The 22,466-nt window shown below is 41.1% G+C and overlaps 1 protein-coding gene across 1 annotated transcript in view; it reads left to right on the top strand.

Annotated features, from left to right (window-relative positions):
• ELP2 (elongator acetyltransferase complex subunit 2) overlaps positions 1-22,466 on the top strand; it is a 357,175-nt gene that overhangs the window by 317,397 nt on the left and 17,312 nt on the right. The window contains exon 19 of the mRNA XM_073630833.1: positions 8,790-8,914. Coding sequence (XP_073486934.1) covers positions 8,790-8,914 — 125 coding nt within the window. The remainder of the gene's footprint in view (positions 1-8,789; positions 8,915-22,466) is intronic.

Raw genomic sequence — 22,466 nt, forward strand, 5'->3', positions numbered from 1 at the left:
AATAATAATGACTAGTGAAAAAACATTCAATCAAAAGTCCATTAAGTGATGAAGAAGCAAGTACAGTGAATGCAAATAAAAGTTCTGAATTATGATGTGAGTGAAGTCCAAAAGTTATTCCATACAGAGTTCTGGATCAGTAATCCACCGCCAGTGCTGCCCACGACCTGGTGATAAAGTAATGAAGGCTTACCAGAGAGCCAGCGACCGCCCTTACTCAGGGGGGTCAAAACAGGCTTAGTAGAGGGAGATGTAGGATGAACTTCGAGGGATGTCCCTTAAGAGGCTCTGTAGAGAATCTTGCCAACCTACTTCCTGGGCGACTACTCAGCAACAGCAGGGCGCCAATTCGGAAGATGTGGTCCCAAAGATACTTCCTGTATGGTGATCAGTGTTCATTCCCAGAGAGACCAGATGGAGGCAGCACTGGCGGTGGATTACTGATCCAGAACTCCGTATAGAATAACTTTTGGACTTCACTCACATCATAATTCAGAACTTTTATTTGCATTCACTGTACTTGCTTCTTCATCACTTATGGACTTTTGATTGAATGTTTTTTCACTAGTCATTATTATTAGGTGTTATTTACTACTGTTGCTTAATTCTTTATTTTATTTTTCAACAATATTTTCACAATACTTTTCACTCATGATATTTGTCCAGCGCTGCACTGTTCGTATTGGGGTTATAGTGTTCAGCAGCAGGACCCCTTTCACGGTTATTTCATTATAAATTATTTTTCATATATACACTTTTTTGAGCACCTAGCGTAATTCTTTATACTTTATGTAGGAAGAGGTAAACCAACATCGAGGTGGAGAGGAAAACCAGCCATTGTGTTTTTGAAAAGGGGGCGCTTCTGCCTGCCCACTGTTCCCACGGTGAAGGTTATTGCCCCGAGCGTTCGAGGGAGGCCAGAATTGACGTTGATATAGCATGGTTCTCGGTGGGTCCGGCTTTCCACCTTTCAGCTCGTTGATCCCTGCTGGTCCTTGAAGCTACACAGTGGCTGCTTTTCCCCTCCACCTTGATGCTGGCTTACCTCTGCCTACATATAAGTTCAGATATATTTGTTCAATAAACACTAGCACTTTTAACTGAATCAGTGCTTTGGTACTTTGTTTCTTTGCATGCATTTGGATCTCACCTGGATCTGTTCTTTATGTGAGCTGCAGATCTGATCATCTGTGCCTGTGTTTGGATCCATTCCACTCTTTGCTTTCCCTATTCGACTAACTGGTGTTTTCTTCTGTGGATCCCCTTACCATGCATTTACTCCACCACTTCACCCTTTAACTTCATTCATGGACTTTTAACACAGTCTTTGCCTTTGATCTTTCATTTATTGTGAGTGCTGGATTAGAGTATTTGGCTGATGGGTGTACACTACTACACACAGAGGAACCAGGGTGCACCTAGCTGCATATGTACATGCAAGCAACCCCTTGAATGGGAGAGGGAGGGGTGCGTATTCCCAGGAAAAACATGTATACACACACACACACACACACACACACACCCAGACACACCATATACTAACCAGAGGGTCTCTATGTATAATGAGTAATGTACCTCAATAGTGGCTATCATATTGATAATAAAATGAAAGTGTATGTATATGTGTGTGTATATATATATATATATATATATATATATATAATGTATATGTGTGTATATATATATATATATATATATATATATATATATATATATATATATATATATATATATATATATATATATATATATTATACACACACACACTACTATGCAAAAGTTTTATAGGCAGGTGTGAAATTGAGAAAATGCTGTAAATTACGAATGCTTTCAGAAATACAGAAAATACAATTCAGAAAGTGTTCATGGTTTATTTTTATCAATTACCAAAATGGAAAGTAAGTGAACAGAAAAGATATCCAAATCAAATCAATGTTTGGTGTGGCCTTCAAAACAGTTTTTTCTGAATATGGGAATTTCAATCCTTTGTGTTATCTAGTTAAACAATGATGATATCTCCACATAGAAATAAAAACTATAAAATATATATTTCATTCATTAACTGTATAATCCTATTTTTCCTTTCAATATTTCTTTATTAAAGGTTTTACATATTAAAACAAGTTTTCAGACGTTCAGTCAACTAATGCAAAAATGTAATACAGAAAAGGTAACATAGGAACATCCTAGAAAGTAAGTAATAGGGAAAAACTCAGTACAATCTGTGAGCGTAAGGATACAAGTGTAGACATACAAATAGTGGTTCCAGAACAACATATCATTTAAGCGCCAAAAGTCAAGGATTTTCAATAATGAGAAATTTTCCCTGTGACTCATACCAGTGCACCCCTGGTTGTCACAAGGAGATCATGCGGGGATAAGTACCTTTGGTGGAAACGAACATGGTTTATATAATTTTATATTTTTGATTATCCTTATGAATTCATACCCAACACTAACCCACCCCAGGTTTTTATTAAAACATTTTAACTAATGTTGCTGCTGTTATTTGTTTTATTTTTTATATATTGTATAAAGCCAATTCCAGAAAATTTGGGAAGCTGTGTAAAATCTATATAAAACAGAATGCAATGATTTGCAAATCCCATAACCCATATTTTATTCACAATAGAAAATAGAAAACCTAGCAAATGTTTAAACTGATGCAGTCACAGTTTGGGAATTCTGACATCTGCTATCAGAATGCAATTGCTGTTAGGGGAGATCCCATTGGCTGAATAACAAAATCTATAAGTGCATGGCTAGCCTTAGTACTAACAGTCACCCGGGGTGGTGTTGCCTGAGTGCACACTCCTTGTTCTGTTCCTACCATCTAGCTTGGAAGGGCATCTCTTCATGCTGCTGCTTTAAGCGAATTGTGGACTAATCAGTTCTACTTTTAGTGAGCTGCTCACCTCTGTCTGCTTACAACCCTCACCAATGCCTATCGCTCAGATTTATAAGTGCACTGGGCCATGTCTTTTTTATTTTTTGAGGTACTGATGCTTACTGCTGGTGCTACATGTCTGTTAAAAGATATTTTGGAGGACAGGTCTACTGATGGGGGTGACCTCACTTCCTACTCCCCTACTGCTTCAGGGAGCACTTTGTCGATGTCTCTACAGGGAATTGATATTCCAATCCTTGCATTTTACAGCTTCCTGGACAGTTGCAGGAATACAGGAAACCCTTTGCTTTACCTGTATTCGCCTCTTAGAAGCATCTAAATTAGTTTCTTGCATGGTCATAATATCTTTCCATATGCATATACAGTGGGGGAAATAATTATTTGATACCCTGCCTGCAGATTTTTTTTAAGCTTGCCCACTTACAAACAAATTAAGGGTCTGTAACTTTTATCATTGGTGTATTTTAAATGATAGAGACAAAATATCAACCAAAAACTCAGAAAAAAAACATTATACATATGTTATAAATTGAGTTGCAGTTCAGTGAGTAAAACAAATATTTGATCCCCAAACAAAACATGACTTAGTACTTGGTAGAGAAACCCTTGTTGGCAAGCACAGAAATAAGAAGTTTCTTGTATTTGGGTACCGGGTTTGTACACATCTCAGGAGGGATTTTTGTCCACTCTTCTTTACAGCTCTTCTCTAAATCCTTAAGGTTTCTTGGCTGTCCCTTGGCAACTCAAAGTTTCAGCTCGCTCCATAAATTTTCTATAGGATTAAGGTCTGGAGACTGACTAGGCCACTCCATGACTTTTATGTGCTTCTTCTTGAGCCACTCCTTTTTTGCCTTGGTTGTATGTTTTGGGTCATTGCCCTGCTGGAAGACCCATCCTCGACCGATCTTCAGTGTTCTGGCTGAGGGGAGAAGGTTATCATCCAAGACTTTTACAATACATGGTCCCGTCCATTGGCCCCTCAATGCGGCAAAGTTGGCCTTTACCTTTAGCAGAGAAACATCCCAAAGCATGTTTCCACCTCTGTAATTGACTGTAGGGATGGTGTTCCTAGGGTCATAGTCGGCATTTTTCTTCCTCCAAACTTGGCGAGACAAGTTAATGCCAAAGAGCTCAATTTTGGTCTCATCTGACCACAGCACTTTCTCCCAATCCTTCTCTGAATCATTTAGATGTTTATTTGCAAACTTCAGACAGGCCTGTAACATGTGCCTTCTTGAGGAGGGGGACCTTGCGGGCACTGCAGGATTTCTATGGTGGCGTATTGTGTTACCAATGGTTTGGTGACAGTGGTCCCAACTGCCTTGAGATCATTCACAAGCTCCTCCCGTGTAGTTCTGGGCTAATCCTTCACTTTTCTCATGATCATCCTTGCCCCATGAGGCAAAATCTTGCATGGAGCTCCAGACCAAGGATGATTCATGGTTATTTTGTATTTCTTCCGTTTGGGAATAATTGCTCCAACAGTTGTCTCCTTCTCACCAAGCTTCTTGCTGATGGTCTTGTAGCCCATTCCAGCCTTGTGCAGGTCTAAAATCTTGTCCCTGACATCCTTTGACAGCTCTTCGATCTTGCCCATGATGGTGAGGTTTAAATGGAAGAAAGACTGTGGACAGGTGTCTTTTATACACATAACGAGTTGTTAGGAGCACCTTCTTAAATTGACAGGACTAATCTGTGTACCACATGAGCACATACTGTAGCCAAGCTGTGGGAGCCAGAATTATTGTTGGTTGGTAGGGGATCAAATATTTATTTTGCTCACTGAACTGCCACTCAATTTATAAAATTTGTTTTATGTGCTTTTTCTGGATTTTTGGTTGATAGTCTGTCTCTGTCTTTTAAAATACACTTATTAAAATTATAGACCCTTAAATTCTTTGTAAGTGAGCAAACTTACAAAATCTGCAGGGGATCAAATAATTATTTTCTCCACTGTAGATCACTTTGGTTATACATCTAGAATGTAAAAGATACATTTAACCACTTGCCGACCGCTACACACAGATGTACAGCGGCACAATGGCACAAGCAGGCAAATGGGCATGCAGGGGGAGTCCCGCGAGTCCCGGGAACTCGATGTTCTTTGGCGACCCGTGATTGCGGTGTGGAGAGGTAGAACGGGGAAGTGCCTATGTAAACAAGGCATTTCCCCGTTCTCCGCTCCCTGTGATTGGGAGCAGTGATCGCTGTCATGTCCTAGGTAGCCCCTTCCCCCCACAGTTAGAACCGCTCCCTAGGACACACTTAACCCCTTCATCGCCCCCTAGTGGTTAACCCCTTCCCTGGCAGTGTCGCTTACACAGTAATCAGTGCATTTTTATAGCACTGATCGCTGTATAAATGACAATGGTCCCAAAATAGTGTCCGATGTGTCCACCATAATGTCGCAGTCACGATAAAAATCGCAGATCGCCACCATTAATGCTAAAAAAAAAAAATAATAAAAATGCCATAAAACTATCCCCCTTTTTGTAGACACTATAACTTTTGCGCAAACCAATCAATATACGCTTATTGCGATTTTTTTTTTTTTTTTTTTTCAAAAAAATATGTAGAAGATTACATATCGGTCTAAACAGAAAAAAAAAATTGTTTTTTTATATATTTTTGGGGGATATTTATTATAGCAAAAAGTAAAAAATATTGAGTTCTTTTTCAAAATTGTCGCCGCAGAGGTGATCAAATACCACCAAAAGAAAGCTCTATTTGTGGGAAAAAAAGGACGTCAATTTTGTTTGGGTACAGCATAGCACGACCGCGCAATTGTCAGTTAAAGCGATGCAGTGCCAAATCGCAAAAAGTGTTCTGGTCAGGAAGGGGGTAAAATCTTCCAGGGCTGAAGTGGTAAAGAACATCTTATTCAATAGTCCGAGAGTAGAAGTCTCTTTGGGCATACACATTACATTAGTGCCCCTAGCTTTCCCATCATGAATTGCTATAAAGATCCTCACTAAATATTGTCCGTGTCCTAGGCTCTGACCGTACTTTTTACCTTTAGTGTCATCTCGTCTCTACTCGGAGTTACTGTTCCATTTACCCTCTTTTGGGGCTGTGAAATTGATGAGAACTTAATTAAAATACTTATTTTGTACTATCACTCTTTATCAATTTACTTCTCATTTTGAGATGTAAAGTCTGGATTTTGATCTGTGCACAAAAAACATTGGTCCTTAAGGACTTGAGTACTAGCCTGTGATGCCCTACATTTAGACCCCTTTCACACTGAGGCCCTTTACAGGCACTATAGTGCTAAAAATAGCGCCTGCAAAGCACCTCTCCTTTCACTCCAATGTGAAAGCCCAAGTGCTTTCACACTGGAGCGGTGCCCTGGCAGGATGCTCAAAAAAGGCCTGCAAGCAGCATCTTTAAGGGTGCTGTAGCAGTGGTGTATACACCGCTCCTAAAGCGCCCCTGCCCTTTGAAATCAATGGGCCAGCGGGCGAAAAGCGCTGAAAAAACGACTGTAAAAAAAGTGGCGCTTTCCCGCTGATGCCTGGCGCTGCTCAGTGTGAAAGTGCCCTAACAGGCCACTTTTCAGTTTACAACGCTATGATAGTTTGATAATTACTCCATCATGTAACACTGTACCCAAATTATTTGTTTTATCATTTTGTTACCGAGCTTTCTTTTGATGGTGTTTAATAACCACTGGGTTTTTTATTTTTTACTATTAAAAGGAAAAAAAAAACTTTTTATCTTACTTTCTTGTAAAATGAAAATGCCAGAATAGTATGAAAAACCTTGAAATTACCCTTTTTTTTGGAAAAGTAGACACCCCCAAGGTGATCTCATTTTTTGCCACGATCTTTTGGAAATTAAGAATTATGCTGGTACTGAGGAAGTTAAACACAGAGCTTGAGACTGGTGCACTAGATACATTAATGTGCAGGTCATACACAGAGGAATGAAGCAGTGAAAGGCTAATGTACTGGTCACAGCCAGTGGCATCATGGAAATTAAGTGGTAATGTTCAGGTGTGTAGGATAAGGGAGGTAAGCAGTTTTTTTTTTTTGTTTTTTTTGAAAGCTTCCCCCCCAACTTAATATCATAATGTGCTAGTATGCGATGATGGACTTGCCTTAAAATGAAGCCCTCCAGTTTTGCGCTGTCGCCACTGCAGAGGCTTCCATCTTCGCCCACAGCTCCGATGCATCGGCACGGGTATGCTGTTCCTTCACAGCGCATGTGCCGGCAAGTCACCAGCTGCTGTTTGCTAGAATATCTCCTAAACGGTGCATGTTTAGGAGATATTCCTTTTACCTACAGGTAAGCTTTATTATAAGCTTACCTGTTGTTGGTAAAAATAAAATGAGTGTTTACTACCACTTTAATATACAGTACATGGAGACCAGGGACTGTATTGCAGATAGTATGTGTAGGAGATCCACTTGAATTAGCTGGGTACAGTGGCTCTGTCTAATGACGGCTCGGTACACATCGTTCACCCGGTGAATTGGCCATCCAATGGCTATTTATCCAGTGCCGTTAATAAATGGTGCAAGGTAAAAATAAAGGGCCATTAATCCACCATTAAAAAATGTACCCTGGTATAAATAGGCTTAATCTACAGATACCTTCTTTCTACTGATGGATCTGGATAGGGAAGCAATTATTAATTGATCTCTTTTCTTTTATGTTTGAAATATTTTTTCTAACTGGATGTATCCATTTTTCTATTATTGAGTCTGATAACAGACAGCTTTTTAGGGGTTGTCCGCTGCACTGTAGTAGAGTGTGCAATATCCTCTCTATGGGAGGAAGTTGAATAAGTTCATCTATTACTGATCGATGTATAACTGGATTGTCTAATTTCAAAATTCCTGTGTCCCTCAATTGACTTAAAGAAAAAAATTACGAAAAGTACAAAAATTTTATTTTTTTTACAACTTTTTTTTTCAGATAAGAGCTTGCTTTTGTCAGAATTCATCTGGCAGTTCTTGTATATCAGTCATCATCTCTTCCATTCTTGAATTTCAAATGTGCAAGTTTCGCCAGTTCAGGTTAAATTCTGTTCTATTTTAGTTTTTATTCTCTACATTCCACAGAATTCGAGTTGTGTTTAATTGAAGCACCTGATGATAACTTCACTGTTGCAAACTTAGTTTTATTAAACTGTGGTGTTGTGCAAAAAACTTTGCAATAATCCTCTTATACTTTACAATTTCTCTGGGTTTGTTATCCCTAACTGAAGGCAGCATCAGAAATTAAAAGCAATTGTTACCCCACCTTTTCATATTTCTGATATGTGCCTGCTGTACCATGTACTTGTTTTAAAAAGTATCCTGTTCTCTTTGTATTGCTTGCTTTGTGTGACATATCTAGTGTCCCTGCCAGTCTCTCTGCTTTCCTATTAGAAAATGACCACACCAAGCAGGAGAACACACCGTGGTCAGTTCCCTAGTCCATGCTAGGAACTCGGCCGGCTCTCCTCCAATGATCAGGCTTGTCTTGACACACACCCCATGCACAGCCATTCACTTTAAAGCTTAGTGTAATATTGCTTCTCCTCCCCCAGCTCTTATGTAGCTTAGAACAGAGGGAATGTGATCACCTCTAAGAAAAAAAAAAGGGGGGGAAATTTTATTTAGATTTTTTTTTTTATATATCTATACACAGATGTTTTGCCTTTAATTTATATTTTAAACCGAATGGGTTGTTTTAAAGGTGATCATTTACAATCACTTTAAGGATAAATGGTCACACCTGGGCCTGAGCAAGAATATTAAAACATTACAATTTTAATAAAGAATATTAAAATCCAGTCTTACATTAGTATCATTGTGCTGGCTTACTTATGGAAGATTTGTATTTTCTTGTTTGATTCTGACATTTCGTATGTTTTTTTTTTTTCCCCCTAAAGCTGAACCACATTTCATATTACAAGCCAGCACCAACAAAGATACATCTGTACATAGTCGAATAATTTGGTCATGTGATTGGACTCCAGACAGCAAGTTTTTTGTTACAGGAAGCAGAGACAAAAAGGTATGTATCTAACACTACTGAATGTGAATGAGAAGCACAGCTCCTGAGACCCAAGTGCCAAGAATTTCTCAAATTTCTAAAAATAGAAATGTTATTATTTTTAGCATAGTATTTTTTTTGAAAAACCTTTTTCTTACATAGAAAAACAGAGGACAAAACCGGTAAAATAAAAACATACAAAATGCCGGGGGGCGTGTCCTGGCCGCCGAGTAGCATGGCCGCTTGACTACCGGCTTCACAGGGTGACAGACGCGGCTCAAAGCACTTCAGCCCGCCGATTTTCCCTCTGCTAGTGAGGGGAAGACTCTTGAATAACAGCGGAGTATGACCCGAAGGAATCCACAGACACAGGCTTCCCGCCACCTAACAAACTATTTCATGAAGCCACAGCACACAGCCAGCCAAAATGGCGCTGCGGGAAGCAGGCGCTTTCCCTCTCCACAGCCTCTCTCCAGTGACCCTCTGGCAGACTCAGGATCTGACATGGAGGAAGCAGCACAGGAGACCACTTTCTCCCCCTCATCTGAGCGAGGTAAGAGGGCTGCTGAATCCCCCAGCATTTCCCCTACTAAGCTGCTCTGCGCTAGAAAGCAGTTCTGGGCCCCTCTTCCTGCAATCTCTGATCATGAGAACTTCCCTGACGCATTATCTGCCTTCCCTGCAGCAGATGTCCCAGCTACTGAGGCAATCCTAAAGCCATGCTGCTCTCCCTCCAGATGGGACTTCGCACTGAGCTTCGTTTCTCAGTTAACCATTTATCTACCAGAGTAGCTGGTCTGGAGAAAAAATCTCTTCAGGTGGAACAACAAATATCTGACATGGTGGCAGCTCACAATGAGGTGGTTGATGTGCATGAGGGACAACCTGAGATAATCCGAAAGCTCCAACAAAAAGACGGATTTGAAAGATAGATCCCGCCGTAATAATATAAAATTTCGAGGGATCCCAGAAACGGTCAAAAACCAGGAGCTTATTCCATATCTGAAAGGGCTCTTCCTCAAATTGCTGCCTGAGCTATCACCTAGAGATCTTCTCCAGAACGGCACCCACAGACTATTGAAACCAGCGTATCTCCCTGACACAGTCCCCAGGGATGTCCTGGCCCGTGTCCATTATTATAACATAAAAGACTAGCTACTCAGAGCCGCCAGGAATGCTCGCACACTTCTTCCTCCATATGTAGGAGTGTCCCTCTATCAAGACCTCTCAGCAGCCACCACACAAAGGAGGAGGGAATTTGCCCCTGTCACTAAGGTCCTGCAAGATGACAAAATTACCTACAAATGGGGCTTCCCAACCAAGTTACTAGTTACTCAACAAAGTCAACAAGTGGCTCTTACGTCTGTAAAAGAGGTTTCAAGAAGCTCCACACCTGGGGTCTTGTCCCTACCCCCTCCTTAAATCCTGCCCACCACAACCATGGCAACATTGGGAACCTCCTGATCGCAAAACCCAAAGATCATCTCCTTTCTAGATTTTAATCTAAATTTACTGACGGGCTTACTTCCATAGGAGACTCACACTGCTTAAGGTCACCCTGGAAGCCTGGCTTTCCCACACTCTCGCCCCCAGTTACGAAGCGCGCTAAGCATATGATCTGTTGTCTATCATTGCCTGTATTGCTGATGTCGAACATATACTTCAGTGTGTTATATTCTGTTATATCTAGGATAGTGAAGTGTTCAAGTGTTATTGCTTTTGTCTTTAGTATCTTATGTGGGTGCTCATTCCTTTGTGCCCTTGAGGCTCCTGCTCTGGGCCTGGTGAGCAACGCCCATATCCAATTACAATGCCACTCAATATCACTACTATAAATGCAAAGGGACTGAATAGTCCCTTCAAATGCTCTAGACTATGGTAGGACGCAATCTCACAAAAATCGGACATATTATGTGCACAAGAGACACATTTTGCCCATGCTAAAGCTCCCACCTGCCAACACAGATGCTTTCCCCATCAGTTCTTGGCCAATGCGCCTAAAAAGACCAGAGGAGTTATGATTGCTATACGTAGTTCAGTAGCATTCCAGCTTCACCACTTAGAAACCGACCCGATGGGTAGATACCCAATTCTATCTGCCTCTATCAATAACTCCCCTCTAGTGATAGCTAACATCTATGCCCCCAACACTAAGCATAGACATTTCTTTAAAACGCCAAACTGCAACAATTCCCCAAAGAAAAAATAATCTTATGTGGGGACTTCAATAACATACCCGATACGTCCCTGGATTCTTCCAGTCCCCTCAGGAAAAGATCCACAGCCCTCTCCTCCCTGATCCTATCTCTATGACCCATGGCATTGCTTACACGACTCAGAGAGGGATTATACATTCTATTCTGCAGCGCAAAAGTCCTATTCCAGGATTGACCTCTTCCTGGTACATAAAACTGTTCTCCAGTCCATCCCACAGGCTACCATAGGACTGATCACTTGGTGAGACCATGCGCCTGTAACCATCACACTTGATTACAGTCCTAAGACTCCCCGAAGATCTACTTGGCGCATGAACTCCGCCATTCTTTCTAACCCGGAGTACTAGGAACAGATCAAGAAGAAATTAGAATCATTCTTAATCTAGGAACTGTCTCTAATGAAGCAACCCTTTGGAATGCACAAACAGCCTATGTTAGAGGCCTCTTTCTTAACCACTTCAATACAGGGCACTTAGACACCTTCCTGCCCAGACCAATTTTCAGCTTTCAGTGCTGTCGCAGTTTGAATGACAATTGCGCGGTCATGGTACACTGTACCCAAACTAAATTTTTATCATGTTGTTCCCACAAATAGAGCTTTCTTTTGGTGATATTTGATTACCTCTGCGGTTTTTATTTTTTGCTAAACAAATAAAAAAAGACCGAAAATTTTGAAAGAAATAAAAGTTTTGCTTTTGTTTCTGTTAAAAAAAATTTGTAAATAAGTAAGTTTTCTCTTTCACTGATGGGCACTGATAAGGAGGCACTGACAGGCACTGATACGGCGGCACCAATGAGCGGGCACTGACAGGCACTGACGGGTGGCACTGATATGCAGCACTGATGGGCATTGATAGGCGGCACTGATGGGCACTCATGGGTGGCACTGATGGGCACTGATAGGCGACACTGGGCACTGATAGGCGGCACTGCTGGGCACTGATAGGCGGCACTGCTGGGCACTGATAGGCGGCACTGATATGAGGCATTGATAGGCATCCCTGGTGGCACTGGCAGTGGTAGGCATTGGAGTGGGCACTGATTGGCAGCTGCCTGGGCACATAATGGTATTTCCCTGGGGGTCTAGGGGCATACCTGGTGGTCCAGTGTGGATGGCTTCCCTGGTGGTCCTGGGCGGGATCCGAGGGGGGCTTTGCTGATAAACAATCAGCACAGACCCCCCCTGTCAGGAGAGCAGCCGATCGGATCTCCTCTACTCTGTCTGTGACTGGACACGGCTGATCACGTGGTAAAGAGTCTCCGTCAGAGACTCTTTACCTAGATCGGTGTTGCGGGGGTCAGGGGGTCAGACTGACACCCTGCAACAACGATCGCCGCGATCCCAGGGGCGCGCAGTGGCTCGATATTCCTGATCACGTCATATGATGTCCGGTCAGGAATATCAAACCACTTTGCTGCCGTCATTTTGTAATAGGGCGGGCGGCAAGTGGTTAAGCTGGGTGCCCATGAGAAGCACAAACGGTCGGAGCAAATTAACTCCTTCCTACAACAAATTAGACAATTGCAACTGAATAATAAACAAAATCCTGATGATTCCCACACAGCAACTCTGTGTAAATTAAGAGAGGATCTCCGTACTTGCCTATACTCAACATTTGACTATCATATCCGTTGATCTCCGCTGAGCCGGTGGATGACAGTTCGGCCTCTGCTCACTGAGCAGGAAGGGGTCTGTCAGAGAGATCGGACAAAAACAGACAGCAGGTCCGTTTTCATCAGATCTCATCTGAGCCTCCAGATGGATGGCTGAACATATCGCCATACGTCTGGTTTTAGTGGATCAGATGGCAGCAGACACATCTCTGCTGACATCCATCTGTCCATAGGAGTCAATGGGTGGCCCACTCTGATCCGCCTGAAAAATGGACAGGCGAATCGGAGCCGCTTGTCGTGTGAAAGGGGCCTTGCTAGGATTCCCTTCATGCACACTGCCCAAGGGCATAGGGTATGCAATCTTAAAGATATCGCTGATTGTTTCGGCAAGTTCTATTCTAAGCTATACACTCTCAGTACCTCCACTACGGAACCCTCACCAGACATGGCTCATGTCGAGAGCTTTTTAGATACTATACATCTATCCTCTCTTACAACCGGCCAACTATCAGAACTCAACATACCATTTAGAGAAGAAGAAATCTTAGACACAATACATAATCTTCCCCTACATAAAGGAATTATCGCTCCAACTGCGAACCATAAAAGCATCGGGGGGGGGGGGGGGGGGGATCAGCCTCGTGAAAATGTTCCCCATGCCGCACATCCTATACCTGTTCCACTCTATTTCCACCATATTTCTGCAAGATCAGCTCTCCACACTCCAACGCATATTCAACTCATTTATATGGAATGGTAAACATTCCCGAGTCCAACGCTCCATCTTATACGCACCTACGAGCCTAGCCGGCCTAGGCTTACCTGAGATCAAAAGATACTACGAGGGCTGGACCAAATCAGGAGATGGTGGTTATCCTCAGGTCAACATCTGTGGCTACATATTGAGGAGACTGCCATTGGTTGCTCCACTACACAACTTCTAACAGCCCTATTCACCCCGCAGCTCTCATACTTTGACTCGGTATCAGCAAAGGTAAAGGTCTGGAAATCCATCTTGCAAACCTCCCAAGGGATCCCAAAGCACACCTACTCCCTTTGAACCGCACTGAACCTTGTATGCCCGGACCTTGGGATCGATTCTTGGGCTGCAGTGGGTATTCAAACCCTTGGAGACTTCTTCAACAAAGAAGTCCTAACTTCATTCCAAATATTACAATCCAAATAGAATATTACCCATAAAGACTTCTATAAAAATCTATGCATCAGACATGCCCTCCGAGATGGACAACCTCCACCCTGCCTAAGAAACTCATCCAAACCTATGATCATCCTTCTCGCTCTCGTAAGGGGATCTCTACTATCTACAAGGTCCTAGCAACTGACTCAAATCACAGAAAAATTACTTCAATGGAACAATGGGAACATTACCTTCAGTTCACAGCAGAAACTCGAGACTGGCAGCAGGTGGTGAAATACCCACAAAAATATTCAAATTGTCTATCACATTGAGAATCAGAACTAAAGATCCTTCACCTATGGTACTAAACCCCTGTTAAGTTGTCTTATTTATATCCATCGCAATCTAACCTGTGTTGGAGGAATTGTGGATTAGCAGGCACTCTCCCACATATAAGGTGGAGCTATCCAGTAATCACGCCATTCTGGAAATATGTAAATGCCCTAATCTCCCTACTCACAGGACTACAAGCTTTAACCCCTCAACGTGCTTTGCTGGGATTGGGGCTACAGATGCGGCATGCTCAGTTCCATTCTATGATTATGCATGTTCTCATAGCTGCGAGGTTAGCCATTGCCTGTCATTGGAAAAACAATTCTCCCCCCACCACCAACACTTCCTGTCTATACTTTAATCAGAATTCCCACATTTTTATGTATATATGGAATTTATGTATGCTAAAGCTCACTTTTCCCTAGCAACATTTTTAGCTCACTGGGCCCCCTGGCTACAAGACGCAAGATGTGAGGTTGATATCACATGAAGCTACTGTTTACTCTCACTTATATATCTCTTGACCTCACTTCCAGCAAAGATTTCTCTTCGCTTACTGGCCTATGACAATAAAGCTCATCATTGCATTTCGGGGTGGTGGTGGGTTTCATCCTACCAAACTATTATATCCTACCATGTTGCACCTCGCATCGGGGGAGAACGAGGCTGACCACCTAACATATGGAGGGGCTATCGTCCTCCCAGCCCTCAACTTGTATCTAATTTGTTACTTATGCATAAGATACCCACTTCCCAACGTCAGTTGGGCGACATAGCCTATTTTATTACTAGAGTTTAAGTTATATTACTGACCTTGCTTCTGCTTCACCTGATCTGTCCTCTCCAGGGCAGGCTAGTGCCGGGGTGGCTTATACCCTGCTTACCCTCAGTTATAGCTAAGTATATGTCTATCCTTGTATTTGTTGTTACCTAAGCTATGTACCTAACTACTACATCTCACTTATGTCTACTCTCACTTGTAACTCTTCTAAAAAATCAATAAAATTCAAGTTACAAAAAAAGATACAAATGCCAACATGGCCAAAAAAGGCCTGCAAGGGCAATATTATACAATACTCATATATAAATAGCATAAATAGATCATGAAAAAGGGCATTGTCCTAAAAAAAAAAGCATGGCTCCAAAGATCCAAGCAGTAAAATTTATCAAATTTCTTCAGATAGAAATGTTAGTTTTATAATGAAATTGTGTACATATAGCAACTTACAAAAAAAAAAATACACAACTGGAAGGAAAAGGGATTTCTGTTTTGCTGATATCATCCAAAGATATTGCAGCTGGCATATTTCTAAGGCCAGCTACACTACAAGCTGATAAGTTGCTGTGGGCAATATTTTCCTTTTCCTTTCCTTTACTCTAAAACTGAGCTCCAAACTTCCCATATGTCTTGTTCACAACAATAAATTGTAACTAGTACCTCTTCTTCAGTACTCTGTTAAAGGGACTAGAAGAAAGTGTAGATTTTTGAGTACCTCTGTGCTTCAGGGTACTTTTTGCTTTGAAGAGTTAAAAGTAATGGTAGCCTTTTAATTAATGATTTATTCTCAAGCATGGAAGGCAATATACAGTATATAATAACTGAGAGGGTCCAACTTGCCTGAAATCAGTTATTTCAGGCAAGTTGGACCCTCTCAGTTATTAAGTTAATAAATAAATATATATATATATATATATATATATATATATATATATATATATATATATATTTGCCTTTCATGCTTGAGAATAATTATTTTTTCATTTTTTGTTACACTTTACTAGATTCCAGGCAAGTGGATACATATTATATATATATCAATTTATTTACCACCTGGAGGGCTGTAATTCTGTGCAGCCAGTTTTGTTGCCCAGGCTTCCCAGCCAGCCAGCACAGCTAGGTTCAAGGTCTCTGCAACACCATTAATTCTCATCCCTAGTCAAAACACATCCCAGTCTAATTGAACAAGGAGAGAGAGGAGCAGCACAGTTATGAGGTCATCCCTCAGCTCACTGCAGCAGTGCTCTAACCCTCCCTTACTCCGTATGAATGGGGTTATACAGGCAATTACAAAAAGATTTGTTGTTTGATAGACTAGAAACGATTTAAAAGCCCTGTCAAGTTTTGTTTTTTTTAATTCCGCTTTGCTCCATTGAGATTTGTCGTTACTTGCAGTCTTGGACGTAATAGGAAATGAGAGGAAAACCCTTTAAAATTATAGAAATCTCTTCGATGTTTGTCATTGGAATAAATGTCCAAGTCAGAAAGTATATTCTCTCTTACTGTATCTCTCAGCGCTTTGAATCACAGTGACGGTGGTCACCAGGACAAAAGGAGAGGATATGGGCTTAAACAAAGACCCTACAGAGATTCTCGCCACTCTATCCAAAACTAAAAAAAAGTTTGTCCCTTAGGTAAATCTTAAGGAACATTGGGTGCACATCTGGGATTTCTGGATGTTGCATCGGTTGCTGGACTTCTGTTCACTTGGTGCCTGGAGATGTGTTTTAGGCTGCAACTTCCCAGGTAAATGTAATCTCTCCATATTGAGAGATTTAACTACTTGTCAGCAGTGCCTTAAAGCCCCGTACACATGGCCCAAATGTTAGGCGTCAGTGGCCGGTTCAATAGAAACTGTCTGACATTCAGCCTGTGTGTACTGCAGCCGGTCCGATAGAAACTGCCTGTTCGGCGCATGCGCGGAGTCTAGCGGTGCGGACATGCACAGTTAGAGCTCCGTACCGTACGGGAGAAGTGCCGCTGTTAAACTAAAACCCGCAAGTATTTGAAATATCCACGGGCTTCAGTGTCTACCCGGGAACTCGGGGGTCCGTTTTTGTGGGAAATATGGTTCTGGGAGGTGGCAGTTCTAAGTTAAAGAATTCCCTCACCTCACAGGGGAAAGCAGCCACCCCCCTCTTCATACACTGCCTCAGTGCGCTCTCACAGGCACAAAATGACACAGCCTGACTCCCCAGCTGATTCAGAAAGTGAACTTTTCACCTCACAAGATACCTCACAGAATTTACAAATAGCTCCAGCTATACTTAAACAATTTGAACGTATGTTGCATAAAGCTCTAAAACAAACCTCTGAGCAAATTACAACCAACCTTACTAGAGAAATAAGAGAATTAGGCAACTGCACAGCTGCATTAGAACTTAAAATGGATGATTTGGAAAATGTCACACAAGAACATAACACTGCTATGGAAAATCTCAGAGAGGAAAACCTAATGCTCCAAACTAAATTGGAAGACCAGGAGAATAGAGCCAGAAGGTCCAATCTACGCATAAGGGGAATTCCTGAATCGATCATTGATCTACAATGCACCATAACGACTCTATGTCATGAACTGCAACCAGATATCCCAATTGAAAGATTGGAGTTTGACAGAATACACCGAGCCCTTACAGCAAAAAAATTAGACGGTCCGCCACGTGATATAATAGTGAAATTTCACTATTGTCGCACAAAGGAACAGCTCTTATCAGCCAGAGATAAAAAAAAAAGACCTACATTTTCAAGGTAACAACTACCAACTATTCGCTGATTTATCCCAGGTCACTATATCAAAAAAGCGAGCAATAAAACCCCTCCTCATGGAATTGCAACGTCAGAGCATCATTTATCAATGGGGCTTCCTATTCTCTGTATGCTTTGCTTACAATGGAACTAAATACATCTGTAGATCCAATGAAGAACTTCAACAAACGCTCATATACTTGCACCTAATGGATTCCTCACCACGCATCACTTCAACACGTAGAAGATCACCATCCTTATCCGCAGGCAACTCCTCTCAATCCGCCTTGAGAAATGGAAACCATCCATCCCATAAGAGAGGTCGCTTTGCATCTCCCCCTCAGGAAAGAGATGATTCTATGGACTGAAAGAAGTAATCTAAGCAGAGCTTACTGTTCATTCTTCATCCTGATAAAAGCTTTCATCACAGATGCACCGTGCACTCTTGCCTTGAAACTAGTAATCTACTAATATAAAAACTTTATTTTACATTTCCTTTATTTAATTACCGCATGATTTATAATTCTCATTTATCTTTTTTAGTCACAGCTGAAGATACTTATCTTTAAATGTATTTTTTTTATATTTTTACATTTTTTTTTTCTTTTTTTTTTTTTTTTTTTTATACTCTTCCCCCCCCCTTTTTTTTTTTTCTAAAACTACGGTCAATATCCTAAAATTACAATATAGACCATTGCACATATAGTGTAGAAAATTTAAAATACTTTAAACCTCCTCAAAAGATACTTACAGATGGTCTAAAAGTATTTCTAATATTTAGTCTGACCACAAGATTTAATTGATTTACTTATTATAGTTCTCAATCTTTAGTTGACTTTTTGTTTAATATTAGGAATTCTAATATGCTGTTAGTATCATAGGAGTTTTTCACTCCAAACCCTTCAGGTTGACCTATTGTTCTACACTTATTACTAGTTTAGGGACCCATTAATCTAGAGGTCGACCGATATGGGTTTTTCTCTGGCCGATGCCAAAGCCGATATTTAGAAATCGTGGTGGCCGATATATGATGCCGATTTTTTTGGGCCGATATATTAGGCCGATTTCTTTTTTTTTTTTTCCCTTCATCTCATAAAATCTAACAGTTAGACCCCTTTCACACTGGGGCGTTTTTCAGGCGCTTTTGGGCTAAAAATAGCGCCTGTAAAACAGCTCCCCTGCAGTCTGTGTGAAAGCTCGAGTGCTTTCACACTGAGGCGATGCGCTGGCAGGATGTTAAAAAAAAGTCCTGCAAGCAGCATCTTTGGAGCGGTGCATACCACTGCTCCACCACTCCTGCCCATTGAAATGAATGCACACCGCTGCCGAAGCGCTTGCAAAGCGTTTCGGCAGCAGCGCTTCAGGGGCGCATTTAACCCCTTCTTCGGCCGCTAGCTGGGTTATAAGCCGAATAGCGCCGCTAAAATGACGGTAAAGCGCCGCTAAAACTCACAGCGTTTTACCGTCAACGCATGCCCGCTCCAGTGTGTAAGCAGCCTTAAGTAATAAGTGATACAGAACATTTTTTATATTTAAACATTTATTAAACAAAACAAACCTCCAATCAGTTCACTTGTATGTATAATTTAGATTAAAAAAAAATAACTATATCTTAAATATTAAATACACAAAAACAGGTAATCAAAACTTTTGGACGAAAAAAAAATGGGCTAACTTTACTGCTTTTTTTTTTTTTTTTTTTATTTCATTAGTGTATTTTTTCAAAAAAAATTGCGTTTGAAAGACCGCTGCGCAAATACCGTGTGACATAAAATATTGCAACAACCGCTATTTTATTCCCTAGGGTCTCTGCTAGAAAAAATATATATAATGTTTGGGGGTTCTAAGTGATTTTCTAGCAGAAAATACAGGATTTTTACTTGTAAGCAACAAGTGTCAGAAAAGATTTAGTCTTTAAATGGTTAAACTGAGAACTTCTCTACGGAGTTCAGTCTATTGATAAAAGAACCTAAAAGAGATACAATGTATCTTCTTATCAGACTTGGCAGGCTGCCCAGAGGAGGAGAGAAGAAAACTTCAGACAACTTGCATTGACTTTTATTACAGAAGTCATTTGCAAGTCCCGCTGAAGGTATAATCTGCTTTTTTTATCAGCACAATCGGCCGATGCCGATTAAGTAAAAAAAGCCAAATATCGGCCAATATATCGGCCGGCCGATATATCGGTCGACCTCTACATTAATCCTATTCCATCCTCCAGTTCCCTTCTTCATTAATACAGCCTGATACACACTTTACCATGGGATCTTGAAAATGCTTAGTAACATTCTCAAATTTCCCACTTCCCCAGGTTTCCCCTCCTTAATTTTGTTGGATCCCGTTTCCAAAATTTATCCTAGATTGTGTGGTGTACTGTTAGGAACATCTTTGTCATGTTCTCATTGGAAGGCTCTTCTCCCAGGTACGGGAGATCCGTGTGCCCTATTCTGCCTCCCTCATTCTTCCACTTATAATATGTGGAAGTCTGACGGTTGCACTTTTTTCCCTGAGGGGGATCTTTATCCCTTCTCATGGGAAGTCTCTGTACATTTCTTTATGATATCTTATATAAGATATTCTTTAACCGCTTCTGTTTTCTTTCTCTTTCTCACCTCAGCATTTATTTATATTTTCCTCCTCTACTCACTCTTCAAGTCCACATGGATTGACCCATCTAACTGGAACAACACGCTATTTGGTAAATCTCACTTCTCCATTCGGTTACCATGGCACCACTAAACATTCTATCCCTGAATGTTCAGGGAATTAATATACCCCAGAAACGAACCAAGGCTTTTCGTACATTTCAGGTCCGGGAAGGCTCACATAGTTTGTTTACAAGAAACACACTTCCCAAAAAATTCTACTCCTAAATTTATGTCCCATTTTTATCCACAAATTTTTACAGCCTCGGCTACCTCTAAACAAAGGGGTACCCTCATAGCCTTTCATCGTTCTACTCCATTTATCCTCCAGTCTCAAATTAATGACCCAGAAGGACGCTACATAATTCTTACAGGACAAATAATGGATAAACCAGTTACTGTCATCTCATACTATGCGCCTAACAAAAAACCAAACCCGTTCTCATCACGCTTACTACAAGTTGTGAATGATCATAAAATAGGAACAGTTATTTTGTGTGGAGACTCCAATCAGGTCCAATAAAACATTCAAAATGTCTTTTTCCCAATTGTTATCCAAATATAACTTAGTAGATACATGGAGAGAGTGTAATCCCACAAAACGTAGATACACATATTACTCTCATCCCATCAAACTTGATCATATATGACCATTGATCATATATTACTAACAATTGGCATGATTCCAGAAATACTTACAGCCAACATAATTCCTATCTCATGGTCTGACCATAATGCAGTACTCACTTCAATTAATTCTACTATACCCAAAGGCCATGACCCCGCATGGTATCTCCCAGATATTATGCTCAAACACTGAAACCACCGTCAAATCATCGAACAAGCCCTAAAAGAATATATATCATTTAATACCAGCCCAGAAATAACTACATTAACACTTTGGGAAGCACATAAACCTGTGTTACGTAATATAATTCAGAAACAATATACTTTATTCAAACGTGAACGAAAAACCCTTGCTCGTAAATTAGAATCTGAGTTTAATAATGCCTTCATAGCCCATCAAGACAATCCATCGCCCATCACAAAATCTCAATTAGATAAAACCCGTACTGCATTTGACTTATTTTTAACTGAGTCAGTCGAAAAATCTTTTTAAACGCTCTAAATACAACTATTTTAGGAAATCCAATAAACCGGGTACTTACTTAGCACGTACACTTAACTTGAAAAACAAACCCTTTAAACCAATTCGCTTAAAATTAGTGAAAGACATATACACAAGTAACCCTATCAAAATTGTCCAGAAATTCCACTCCCACTTAACCTCATTATATTCATCTTCTAACAATTTTGACTTAAACTCAGCAGATGCTTTCTTTTCTAGCATAAAATTACCAGAGCTTTCCCTAAATCAAAAGAATCTACTAGAAGAAAGCATCTCTCCAGAAGATGTCTCTCCGCCGACCGTACGCAGATATGCGTACTCGGCTTTCCGGGGTTTTCCCGGGATGATGCCCGCAGCATTGTTATACGGCTACCCGTGTATAACAACCGATGCGGCTAAAAGCCGCTCGGCTGTTATACCGGAGGAGCGGGAGGGGACATCCCCCCCCTCCCACCGCCTCCCGCCGCTGTTACCAGGCCTCCCGTGCGATCGGGAGGCCTGGTGTCCGTTCGGCGGCTGGGGGCGGGCTGGAACGAAGCTGCGAGCGGCTTCGTTCCAGCCTTCTTGTTGTAGACGCAGAAGCGACGTCATGACGTCACTTCCCGTTTACTCGGCTGCCAATGGCGCCGAATTTAAAAAAGTACACAGTATTCAGAATCGCCGTTTTCGGCGATCTGAATACTTTGAAGTGTAAAGGAGGAATGGGGGGTCTTTTAGACCCCCCATCCCTCCATAAAGAGTACCTGTCACCACATATTACTGTCACAAGGGATGTTTACATTGCTTGTGACAGCAATAAAAGTAAAAAAAAAAAAAAAAAATTTTAAACACAATTTATAAAGTACAAAAATAAATAAATTAAATTAAAAAAAAAAAAAAATTTTTTTAAAGTGCCCCTGTCCCCGCGAGCTCGCGCAGCGAAGAAAACGCATACGGAAGTCGCGCCCGCATATGTAAATGGTGTTCAAACCACAC

The sequence above is a fragment of the Aquarana catesbeiana genome, linkage group LG05 (genome assembly GCF_042186555.1).
Source record: "Aquarana catesbeiana isolate 2022-GZ linkage group LG05, ASM4218655v1, whole genome shotgun sequence".
Lineage (NCBI taxonomy): Eukaryota > Metazoa > Chordata > Amphibia > Anura > Ranidae > Aquarana > Aquarana catesbeiana.